The sequence below is a fragment of the Carassius auratus genome, chromosome 44 (genome assembly GCF_003368295.1).
Source record: "Carassius auratus strain Wakin chromosome 44, ASM336829v1, whole genome shotgun sequence".
Classification (NCBI taxonomy): Eukaryota; Metazoa; Chordata; class Actinopteri; order Cypriniformes; family Cyprinidae; genus Carassius; species Carassius auratus.
The window spans coordinates 8456632-8468758 of record NC_039286.1 but is presented as its reverse complement, the minus strand read 5'-3'; the positions used below and the strand labels follow the sequence as shown (position 1 = coordinate 8468758).

The 12127-nt window shown below is 33.8% G+C and overlaps 2 protein-coding genes across 4 annotated transcripts in view; one reads left to right on the top strand and one right to left on the bottom strand.

Moving 5' to 3' along the window:
* Nucleotides 1-4024, bottom strand: part of LOC113062388 (trafficking protein particle complex subunit 9) — a 182545-nt gene extending 178521 nt beyond the window's left edge. For 2 of the 3 annotated variants that reach the window (XM_026232210.1, XM_026232214.1), the window contains exons 1-2: nucleotides 3962-4024; nucleotides 2874-3474 (exon numbers count right to left, since the gene is read on the bottom strand). In XM_026232210.1, the coding sequence (XP_026087995.1) occupies nucleotides 2874-3457 (584 nt within the window). In that variant the 5' untranslated portion in view covers nucleotides 3458-3474; nucleotides 3962-4024. The other variant, XM_026232213.1, reaches the window with a different exon arrangement.
* Nucleotides 4025-4743: 719 nt separating this feature from the next.
* Nucleotides 4744-10228, top strand: LOC113062387 (ras-related GTP-binding protein C-like). Its single transcript, XM_026232209.1, has 7 exons — nucleotides 4744-5118; nucleotides 6136-6339; nucleotides 6485-6684; nucleotides 7454-7568; nucleotides 7751-7893; nucleotides 9007-9155; nucleotides 9352-10228. The coding sequence occupies exons 1-7, from the start codon at nucleotides 4933-4935 to the stop codon at nucleotides 9528-9530; spliced, it is 1176 nt and encodes a 391-aa protein (XP_026087994.1). The 5' UTR covers nucleotides 4744-4932; the 3' UTR covers nucleotides 9531-10228.
* The last annotated feature ends 1899 nt before the right edge of the window (nucleotides 10229-12127 follow it).

Genomic DNA, 12127 nt, shown 5'->3' with positions numbered 1-12127 from the left:
CCCAGGATTTACAGACAGAGAGAGGGAAGCTGGAGCTGAAGATACAGATGCAGTGGGAAGAGGATGCACAGGCAAAACTGGGAGGGATTTTAACTAAAGGGGTCACAAAGTAACTTGATGTCAATCCCATAGAGATGAAGTAACTAAATACATTTTTAAAAATGAGGGATTTCGATTTTATAAACATGAGGAGGTAAAACTCTAGTGGAAGGACCCTTATAGATAGTAGTGTGCACGAGGGTCAAGTGTTATTCAAGTTAGAGCCAGACAAAACAGGAGAAACAACTTCATGCTGAGACTTTCATAAATGTACACTTTTACATACAGAAGATGCATCAGTATAATTACTTTACATTATCAGCAGTCTGATTTAACCAATATTGAATAATTTTTCTTTAATTAAATTTTGACAAATTAAAAATACAATAATCTATCATCTTGAAATCTTTCAATGCCACATTGGAGGGGAAAAAAATATATACACACCATAAGTATAAATAAAAAATAATAAATCACAGCTGCTACATTTAATAAATGTTTAAATAACAATATTTATATCTTATTTGATATATATATTATATATATATATAGAGAGAGAGAGAGAGAGAGAGAGATAGAGAGAGAGAGAGAGAGAGAGAGAATTCTATAATAATAGAAAAAAATTCTAATAATATTTACTTAACATATCTATTCAGTTATATTCATTTGAAGGTAAAGAATTATTCTCTGGGAAACAGGAGAATAAAATGTTTCTATCCATGAATCCATAATATTATAATTAAATAATAAATATTAATATTAATAAATAGATGAATATGAATAAATATTAAATTGATACTTTTTGTATGCATTAAAAATATATATAAAATAAAACTAATATTATTTATCAATATTAATAAATGTAGTATTTAAAAACATATAATCTATATTTATAATCTATATTTATCAGCTACACTAGAGTGTTTGTTTTCTATAGACACATGGATGTCATATTCAAATTCATGCTGCGACCGTAGATGAGATGAGCATAAAGCTTTGCGAGCAATCACTCATGAATTACTGAATGACATCCATGCATTTCTGCACTTCAAACAGACAGAGAATAAACAATACAATTGATCAAACACTTGACCCTGTCAGGCACCAGGACTTTTTAAACAGGCACTCAAAACATTCTCACCATAAAGGTGAAGTGTATCATCTATGCACAACCAAACAGAACAGTCAAGCAAACAGAAGTTCACCACTGGTTTTATCCTAAAGCGACATGTCAGGCAGCTCAAAAAAACATACAAAAAAAGACACACTTCACCTTTAAACAATCAACTCGGACAATATAAGGAACCAGACTCATGACTTTTTCCATTCCTGCACATTGACTTTCTACTCTAAACTAATACACGAGAGAATCGAGGTCCAACCACTGTGTCACTGACGGGGAGAGGAAGAGGCTGATCGGGGAAGAATGAACTAAAGCAGGAGACAGAACTACCAGCTCACCTTTTCACACCCAATAATAAACTCACAGGACAGTATGAAAGAAAAGAAGAAAGACCAATAAAACAAGGCAAAACAACAGAAGGGGAAGAAAAAACAACAACCATGAAAAACAAATGGCAGAACTCATAAAACAGGATTGAAGATCATGCACGGTTGCCCTACAAGCAAAACATCATATTCTGTGACTCCTGGGCATTCATTAATAATTACCACAGTCAATTCAGACTTCATTCAAAATAAATTACCATCTACAGATCTGCAAAGGGGTTCGTGAGATGAAAAAAAGTGAATAACTCTTTAAATCATAAACGTGTTAAATAAATAAATTCTAAATAAAATGCTATATAAATACATAAAATACATCATTTGTTTTGATTCTTTTATCTATACATTTACTTGACTCTATTTTAAATATATGAACATATTTTATTAGTTTACTTGCATGCCATGTGACCATTATGTTACTTTAGAGTATTGTGTGCAAATGATAATAATAGGTAAAAGTCACAAAAATGTAAAATAAATACATTCAAAATAAAACACTTAAAACAAAAATATGTAAATATAAACAAATGCATATAAATCCTTAAATATATACAAATATATCGAATTTGTTTAGTTGCATATGGTATTGGTTAATGGCCACGGGAATGATTCATGAATATGCTAATTAATTTTTCAATTATTTTAATAAATCAATTCAAAATAACACACTAAAAAAAATACATAAATACATAAATCTAAATGTTTTATTATTGTGATTTTATTTATAAAATATATAAAAAGATATTTATATTAGAAATATAAATAATATTATTTTTAAAAAGTAAATATTTTAGGTCAAAGGGGTTCAGCTGACAAAAATGTTAGGAAATCCATTGTCTAAATAAAAATAGAGAAAACTAAAATCAATCAATTTAAATGCTACAAGTAAATTTAGGCATCACAACATTATAATGTTCAGTATAAAAATACATATATTAGGAGACTTGCTTTATATAGATTTATTTAACAGTGGGAATAAATTAATACCGTTTTTCATAAATAATTTTAAGTTACCATTTAATGATAGTAAAGCTAATCTAAAATATAAATATAGAGAAAAATAGCATGTTCAAGTCAATAACTGGTCAATAAATCCAAATAATCAAACAAAATAATCAAAAAATCTTTCATTTCAACCAATATAATACCTCTATATTATGTATCCCTAATAGTGATGCTTGTCTTAGCAAGATAATAATCAGTTTAAATTGAAGTTTTATTCAGCCACCCACCCTTTTCTAGATATTGGCATCTGGGTAATAGGTTTTCCAATAGAAGATTATTCTGGTTATCAATAAAGACAACACATTCTCGGAGCCCAAACTCACCTGCTGTCTGTGTCCAAACCCACAAAGTCCTTCTTCTCGAACGGCACACACAGCAGTTGTAACTTATCGCCGGATTTATCAGTTGCTCTGTCCAGCCTTTTCGACTCCAGGACAATAAATATGGACTCCACGAAATCCTCCACCCGCTTCTCCACATCAGGACAGTCGTCGTAGCTGGGGTAGAAGGCCACATCTGTCCGCTGCTGTTCGGCCACCTCCCCCTGCAGCCCGAACACCAGCAGCCTCGAGTCGTACAGCGTGGAGCCGAACACCTCCTTCTGCCCGTGGAAGCGGTCGGATGTCTGCGGCCACTCTTTGGCCGTGGTGCAGCTGGTCACCGAGATGAGACCCACCACTTTGCGGTGGGTCTGAAAGTCACCCCACTCGTTGTTCTCAGGGGGGTAATGGTGGCGGTATCTGATGAAGAGCACGCGCTGGGAGTCCCGTATGCTGACCTGGCTCACGCTGGTGATGCGTTTGTAGATGCGGAAGAACTGGTCCTCTGGGACGATGCCCATGGGCTGGACCACCACCAGGACCGTTTGATGGTCCTCAGCACACTGCATGTAGTCTGGGACGCTCATGTCTGCATACAGCAACTCTAGAGAAGGAAAACAATCCACACAACAACATATACTTATTTTTTGTATTTTCAATGTTGAAAGCAGTAATTTATCGTAGTAAACAGAAATTAACGTTTAATTGTCATTTAAAACACACTAATAAAACAGGACTAAAGAATTAACTTCAGTAATCTTGTTAATAGAATTCATATTTTACATATTAAACATAAATTGAATAAAACATTATAACATTATAAGCACGCAAGTCAAATGTCTCAGCCTTGCATACAACAATCATCGTTGTTTGTTCATTCAGTATCATATTTGACAACATTTGTGTTTATCTCGGTCTGATTTCAAAGGCGTTTGAATTAAACATGTACCAACAGATATCAATATGGCAACAGTATTTTAACGTACCCAAAGAAACCCACAACACAGAGAGTGTAAAATGTATTCCAATATAACGATGACAGAATAATTATATGCTTTTAAAATATGTTGTAAACGCTTGTTTTTACTCACAAACGCTCTTCCTGTCTACACTGCTGCTGCTTCTTCTGCTACTGTCCGTCAGTGAGAGGCGTGTGACTCATGCTTGTGTTTATAAGCGCCCCCTGGTGGATGAGCGCCATCATAATATAATATAATATAATATAATATAATATAATATAATATAATATAATATAATATAATATAATATAATATAATATAATATAATATTTTTTCATATTTCACATTATACTCACATTTCTGAACATTCTAATTTATAATTTATTTATAATCCTAGTGTACGAATAGAATAGAACAGAATTTATGTATTTTTCTTTTATCACATATGATTAGAATTTATTTATAATCCTAGTAAAATATAAAAAATGCTTATTTACACAAATAAAAATATAATATCTGTATTTTAGAGTAAAGTTCTAGTATATTAATTGAATGGTATAGAATATAAAATAATTGATCATATTTTTTCTTTATTATCTCATATGATAAGAAATATAAAGTATGGGAGAAAAAAAATAATTTCTTAATTATACTTTCTAATTAAAATTTGTTTATAATCCTAAAGTAAAAATCAATACAGTAAAATTGGGGGAGGGTGACATTACTGAAAGATACTTTTTATTATTAATTTTATAATCCTAGTACAGTAAAATACTCAAAATAAAAATATAGATTCTGTATTTTTTTAAGTTTTCATATAACTTACCATAAATAAGTTTTGAGAGCGCTCCACCCAGAGGCCTCCCTCACACCGTAGGCCTCTACGCTCGCCTGCAGCCGCCCCCCTCTGCGCCTGTCATATGATCAGCTTCCCGTTTGTTTGTGTTCATGCAGCAAGCTAACCGCTTCCCACTATGAAACCTCCTCATCTGTGTCCAAACTGAACTTGTAATCCACACCGATCCCATCTCAATCACCCAAACAGCCTACAGAGTCCACACAGACAGATCAGAGGCATTTAAAGCTTTAAAAACAGGGTTATAATGTCGATCGAGTACGAGGAGCAGCTAGCCGGAAGCCTGGTGGACTCTTTCCCTAAAGATTTCGGCTACGGCGTGGATAACATGGACATGATGCAGGAAAACCTGGAAAACTCTCCGTCTGCAGACAATAAACCCCGAATCCTGCTGATGGGACTGAGGCGCAGCGGGAAATCCTCCATCCAGAAGGTCAGATCCCATTGGGATACACTGCACTAACTATAAAAGTACCATGGTAAAGCCTTGGATTTGGACACTAATATGATAATACCACGCTGTTCTGTGAAGTACCAAGGTGTACCATTTCTTACAAAAACACACTGTAGGAGTACCATGGTACAATAATGGCGTCAGATGGTAGTAGGATGGTTATTTTACCGTGAGACGTTCGAGATACCATGGTACATATTCAAAAACATGATACCATAGTGCTTTAGTACCAAAAACTGGACATGTACCATGTTATGTTACTGTTTTGAAAGTGTAACCATTATAGCAATGAACAATAACATGGTATTAGCATTTTATATTTTATTTTGTAATATTAATATAATTGTATTTATTTTTATATAATTATCTATATTGTATATAAAACATTGTATATTTTTATATGGTTTCTATATAAAATATTCTACTTTTAGCAAGGTTATGTTGTACTTTTATGTTATTTATCTTTTATTCAGCTAAAAACATAGCAGATGGATGGACATTTTATTGAGTGCTTGTTGACTGAAGTCAATATAAAGTTAAATTCCTACTGAATTAAAAAAAAAAGTTGTTTATTTTGTTAGCAAACGTCTAGTGATCATATTGTGCATGATTCACCAGTGTATGCATGTTATTGCATAAAAGACAAATGCTTTTCTTCATATTTTATCACAATGGAACATCTACTGATTCTGCTGACATAACCGCGTGAAATGCATTGCTTCATGTTACTATAATTGCAAAAGAACATTTCCTCTTATTTTGAAATAACATTTAATGCTGCTTAAAATCCCTGGTCCTCTGGATCTCATTTTCTGTTGGAGGTGTTTAGATGACATAATATTTTAGTTTTCATCTGGGTTTGCTAGATGGTTTTATTTCTGTGTGAGCCTTGTGTTTATAATTATATAATTAGCAATGAATGGGATATGTTTTATAATTTCTGTAGGCCATATGTACATTGCATATTCACCTGTGGTTTAATGTTGTGGATCTCAGGTGGTGTTTCATAAGATGTCCCCGAATGAGACGCTCTTCCTGGAGAGCACCAACAAGATCTGCAAGGACGACATCTCTGGCAGTTCCTTCGTGAACTTTCACATATGGGACTTTCCGGGGCAGGTGGACTTTTTCGACCCTACATTCGATTACGAGATGATTTTCAGGGGCACCGGCGCGTTGATTTTCGTCATTGATGCTCAGGTGAGCCGACATCAGCGAAATATGAGGATCCTGAGAGTGATTGGTGTTTAATATGCTTCCTTTCATTTGGAATTGTCTCTGTGCCTGGCAAAGACTTTGCAACTATCTTACCGTTTTGTTTGGATGTCTCTCTCTCTCTCTATAGGATGACTATGTAGAAGCATTAGGCCGGCTACATCTGACAGTGTCAAGGGCATTCAGGGTGAACCCAGAGATCAATTTCGAGGTGTTTATACACAAGGTGGACGGTTTATCAGATGATCATAAGATAGAGACACAGAGAGACATTCATCAGAGGGCTAATGATGATCTAGCTGACGCCAGTCTGGAAAAGCTTCACCTCAGGTTGGTCATACTGATCCTAAAGCCGGATCAATTTGCCATGATACAGTCTAATAACAGATAGAGAGCGTTTGGTTGGATTATTCTGTGCTGCTCTCAGATGGGTTACAATGATATTCCAGCAAGTTCCAACAGGTTTACAGTGTTGTTATAGTTAAATAAAACTATTAAAATATTTTTTTCATGAATTGAAAGAAAGCAGAAAAAAATCTAAATATTAGAAAGATTACGATAAAAAGCTGAAATAAAATATTAATATTTGATTTGTAAAAAATCTATAAGAGAACATGTTGCCTTGGCAATTGACGTGCTAAGATTACTGAAAGTGGAAAAAATAAAAATAAAAGGTAAATATAAGAAAATTCACTGTGTTTATATTGTTTTTAAAATATACAATATAATATAATGTTTACTTTTATTATTAAGCAAATTGGTGCACTTTACAATAATGTTGCCTTTGTTAACATTAATGAACTACATTAGTTATCAAACTAACAACGAGGACTTCTAAAGCATTTATCACTTTAATTAATGTTGATTCCAGTATTTATTAATGTTATTTTATGGACTAACAATGAACAGTTTTAATAAATACTGTAACAATGTATTGCTTATTGTTAGTTAACATTAGTTCATGCATTAAATATAATTAACAAATGGATCCTTATTGTAAATTGCTACCGGCAAATAGTTTGAAATTTTCTGCCATTTCTGGATTAAATGAACTGATATATTATGTTAATATGCAAAATTTCTCTTTATTTGTTTTCAGTTTCTATCTCACCAGCATCTATGATCACTCCATATTTGAGGCCTTCAGTAAGGTGGTCCAGAAGCTCATCCCTCAACTGCCCACTCTGGAAAACCTCCTCAACATATTCATTTCTGTACGTACACAGCTGTATCCTCATCTGTATTGTCTCTCTTCAATTCTAGAGTTCAACCTGAGCCAGATTCCATTTTTTCTGTACTAATATTTTTCTGTCAAAATCTATAGTATCTATCTAAATATGAGTCAAATAACAATTTACCACGTGCATATTTGTCAATATAATTTTACCCCTTACAGAATTCTGGGATTGAGAAAGCGTTCCTGTTCGATGTGGTCAGTAAAATCTACATCGCCACAGACAGCTCTCCAGTGGACATGCAGTCCTACGAGCTCTGCTGTGACATGATCGATGTTGTCATCGACGTTTCATGTATTTACGGGTGAGAAACTGTGATGCAGCGCTCTATCAATTATTAGTGGTCGGCCGATATTGTTGTTTTTTTGAAAGCCGATACCAATATCTTGGAAAGGAAGGGAGACCGATAGAAGATGCAAATATATATATATTTTGCTTAATGCTGATGGCAAACGAGAAAGTATTACAATGTTTGCCTTTCTATTACTAATAATATAAAAGCAATCATTACAATACTTTTTGTATACATTATTTCTTTTTTTAACCATTCTATTTGATTATTAGACAGACTTCTATTCGTATTAGATAGAACTGTTAATGATGACAGTGAACAAGAGGGAGAATGTGAGCACTGTGCGCGCTCAGGTGCTGCTGTTCTCAGCGCCATCAAAATAAAAGTCCCGCCTCTAACACTTCGGCCAAGCAGAAAAACTTATCAGCAGATGCCGATATTTAAAAAATGCCAAATATTGGCCGATATATCGGTCGACCACTATCAATAATACACTACCGTTCAGAAATTCTGGAGATGTATGATTTTTTTGTTTTTGAAAGACGTCTCTTATGCTCACCAAGAATAGATTTCTTTATTGGATGGATTTTCAATTTAAATATATATATTTAGGGGAAATTACATTTTCAATTTTGGCATTATGATTCTTCAGAAATCATTCTCATTTGCTAATTTGCTGCTCAAAAAACATTTCTTATTCTTATCAATTATCAATTTTTATCAGTTTAATGAGTCCTTACTGAATAAAAGTATTAAAGTGCCCCATGATGCCATGTTTAAGGTTCCTGAAATTGTTTTGTGAGTCTCTTACAAGAGCTTTACATGCATGCAAGGTCAAAAAACACTTTTGTTTTGTAAAAATATGCATTTAATATAACCTTATTTTCTAACAATTCTCAAATGATTTCTTTCAAAGCAGTTCTACAATTCAGTCTCTCTAAAACCTTCCTATCCATGAGCATTTCTTTAAAACTGAGCCCAAACACAGTAGTGTATACTACTTTAAAATATATATCATTTTGATCTTATCTTTTTTATGCTGACAATATATAAGATAAATGTAATATATTGTGTCATCTGTGAAGTATCAGAGCTTTTTTTAATCCATTTATTGAATGTTTTTAGCCTAAAAGATGACGGCAATGGTAATGCTTATGATAAAGAGTCTCTGGCCATCATAAAGTTGAACAACACCACAGTGCTTTACCTGAAGGAGGTCACCAAGTTCCTGGCTCTAGTCTGCATCCTGAGAGAAGAGAGCTTTGAGAGAAAAGGTACAGACGTTTGACATGGTCATTCGCTGCAGAATATCAGCATGTTTTGTTGAGTTAAAGTGAGGTAAAGTGTCACATAGAACCATTTTTAAATAATTTTTCGGACCAACAAAATGATAAAAGCAGCACAGGGTTTCTTACATAAGAGCATCTCTTTTATAACTCTGAATATGGCTCATGTGTCTATCTTCCACAGGTTTGATAGACTACAACTTCCACTGCTTTCGAAAGGCCATTCACGAGGTATTCGAGGTGAGCAGCTCCACCCAGAGGACAGGAGTGGCGGTGCAGTCCAGCCCACCCAGCAGCAGCGGTAACGGCCTGGCACGACTCAAATCTGCAGCGTTGAACGGTACACCCAGGAGCCTGGTTTAACCTAGGACATACAGACCTCTTAAGAACACAGGGCCTTCACACTAGTGTGCTGAACGTGCGCCAACGTACACGTGTGATTACTGGAGCGCTTCTCTAGTTATTCCTGCTGTCCCAGGACCTGAGAGACACTTCAGGACAGACTACATTGCTGCTTTTTAATGATATTTTGATGTGTGTGTGTGTGTGTGTGTGACAGAGAGAGAATGAGAGGGAGATTGTGTGCAAGCGCAGCATCAGCTGTTATAATGGGGGAAATGGGAACACTTAGTTTAGCCAACACAATGAAATGATCTAGAATTTTCACTGAGTAAATACAGTCTCAAAAACTGTGAACTGCCTATCATTTTTATATCATTATGTGTTTATGGTGGCCAAAAGTGTTGTCTAAGTAAGACACTCTCTCTTAGTTTTGAGGCACAGCCCACTTTTCGGAGGTTTGAGGGTAAATTATACAAACAAAAAAAAACATGTTCTAGTGACATTTCACAAACAATTCAAAATGAAAAATTGCTCAAATTCTGCCTATTTTAAGTGCATTAAAATGTTTACATTGTGATAAAACACTTTTTTATCCAAATTCTCATTACCAGCAAAAGGTCATAAAAATGTAAGTTTTATTTTAATATTATTTTCTGTAATTTTTCATTACTTCAATGCTTTCATTACTTCAATACTTCAATTGTGTTACATAAAAAAAATATATATATATATTCAGGTAGGTCAGATCCCATTGGGATACAGCACTGCACTAACTATAAAAGTACCATGGTAAAGCCTTGGATTTGGACACTAATATGATAATACCACGCTGTTCTATGAAGTACCAAGGTGTACCATTTCTTACAAAAACACACTGTAGGAGTACTATGGTACCATGGGATCTAATATATATATATATATATATAATTGAAATCAGTATAAAGGTTGTATATATATATATATATATGGGGGGGGGGGGGGTTAATTGTTCTTAAATTGTATAAACAATATTATCACAATGTGAAATTTACAATTAAAATAGGTTTAATTTTCTTGAAGCGATACATTTCCGATTTCTTTCTTTTGGTTTTGCGGTGAAATGTGACCTGGACATGTTAGATTCACCCGTGAAACAGATCTTCACTCCCTTTTGTAACAAAATTCCCAGTCTTAAAGATTTTGGTTGTTATTATTGGCCTGTGCTGTGATTGTGTTGGCTGTCGCTGTTATATACTTTTGACCTAAACAAGATGAAAAAAAAGGGAGAAAAGGCTAAAGACATTTGTGAACATCGTCATGTCTCTGTGAACTGCCTTACAGCAAAATGAATCACAGAGACCTTTTTATTCAGGAATGTACTTTTTTTTTTTTCTTTTTTTTTTTTTTTTTTTTTTTTACAAATTATCCCTCATTTCAATTTTTGTATAAGCATCAGCCCAGACTAACAGCAAGCACGTGTTTTACCATAAAATGCTTCTTGCTAAATTCTGATATGCTGAGAACACAGAATAATGACACTCAAGATTGTTGAACAAGCGATTCAAGGCATTACGTTATGTGAAGTCCCAGGGTCCAAAATATCCCTATTTCCTTTTTTTATTACATGATTCATAATTTGATTCATTCTCAAAAATTCCCCTTTCATGAATGGATATAATGAGGGCTTGTGTGAGTCTGTGTAAGTGTGTGTACAAGAAACTCACTGCTGAGTCTGAGTGTTGAATGATGATTGTTATTGATTGTTATTGTTTTCCTTTCTTTTTTCTAATAAAGTGTAAAAAATATATATATACATTTTTGTGATTGAACTATAAAGATTATTACTTGTAAGATATCAAGAAAATGGGAATTGTTTACTCATGGTATATTTTGTCTCAGAGCATGCTGATAAATTAAAGCTATATTCATTTGAGCTCTGGTCTCGTGTGTGTGCGTGTGTGTGTGTGTGTGTGTGTGTGTGTGTGTTCTTGTTTCACCTCTAGATGTCTCTCTGTGTCAGGATCAGCAAGCGATTCAGCAAGCGTGCAAGCAAGAACTAAACTAAGTATAACTTTGAAGAATAAAAAAAGAAATCAGAATTTGGAGTTAGAACGGGTCTTTTTTAATCAATTTATAATTTGTTAAATCTCCATATTTATTAAATCATATAAGGGTTTCTGCAAGTCTTTTTTACACAAATTTAGGCCATAAAATTGATTAATTCAGAGGAGAATATCTTTATTTCATGAAGTCATTGTATTAAATTTTGCAAAAACTGCCTTGCTCTTTTAGATTTGTTTTCCAATTTAAATATCCAAACATCCTTAAGATAATTTATTTGAGATGCAAAATAAAGATATGAAGTCTTGTTTTCTGAAGAACTGCACAAAAGTAAATGAGTTGAATGCGAGGCTAAAACTGTGCCCAACTGTAAATGTTTTAATCATCATTTTGATCAGTTTCCCATAAAAATTATTTTCTTGTGTCATTTTGCTTCTCAAGAATCTTTGGACATTTGCATTAGGAAACATGACAAAGATACTGATAAAGTATATCTCTTTTTACAGGGTGATCAGAAGCTTTAAAGTTCAAGTAATGGCGATCTGTTTAAACCTGAACTTGAATTGTTGATCATATAA

Bases quoted from the DNA above. Each gene is read 5' to 3' on its own strand.
- LOC113062387 (XM_026232209.1), top strand. From the start codon at position 4,933: ATGTCGATCGAGTACGAGGAGCAGCTAGCCGGAAGCCTGGTGGACTCT. The intron at 5,119-6,135 runs GTCAGATCCCAT...TGTGGATCTCAG, and splicing joins GGAAATCCTCCATCCAGAAG to GTGGTGTTTCATAAGATGTC. The intron at 6,685-7,453 runs GTTGGTCATACT...ATTTGTTTTCAG, and splicing joins CTGGAAAAGCTTCACCTCAG to TTTCTATCTCACCAGCATCT.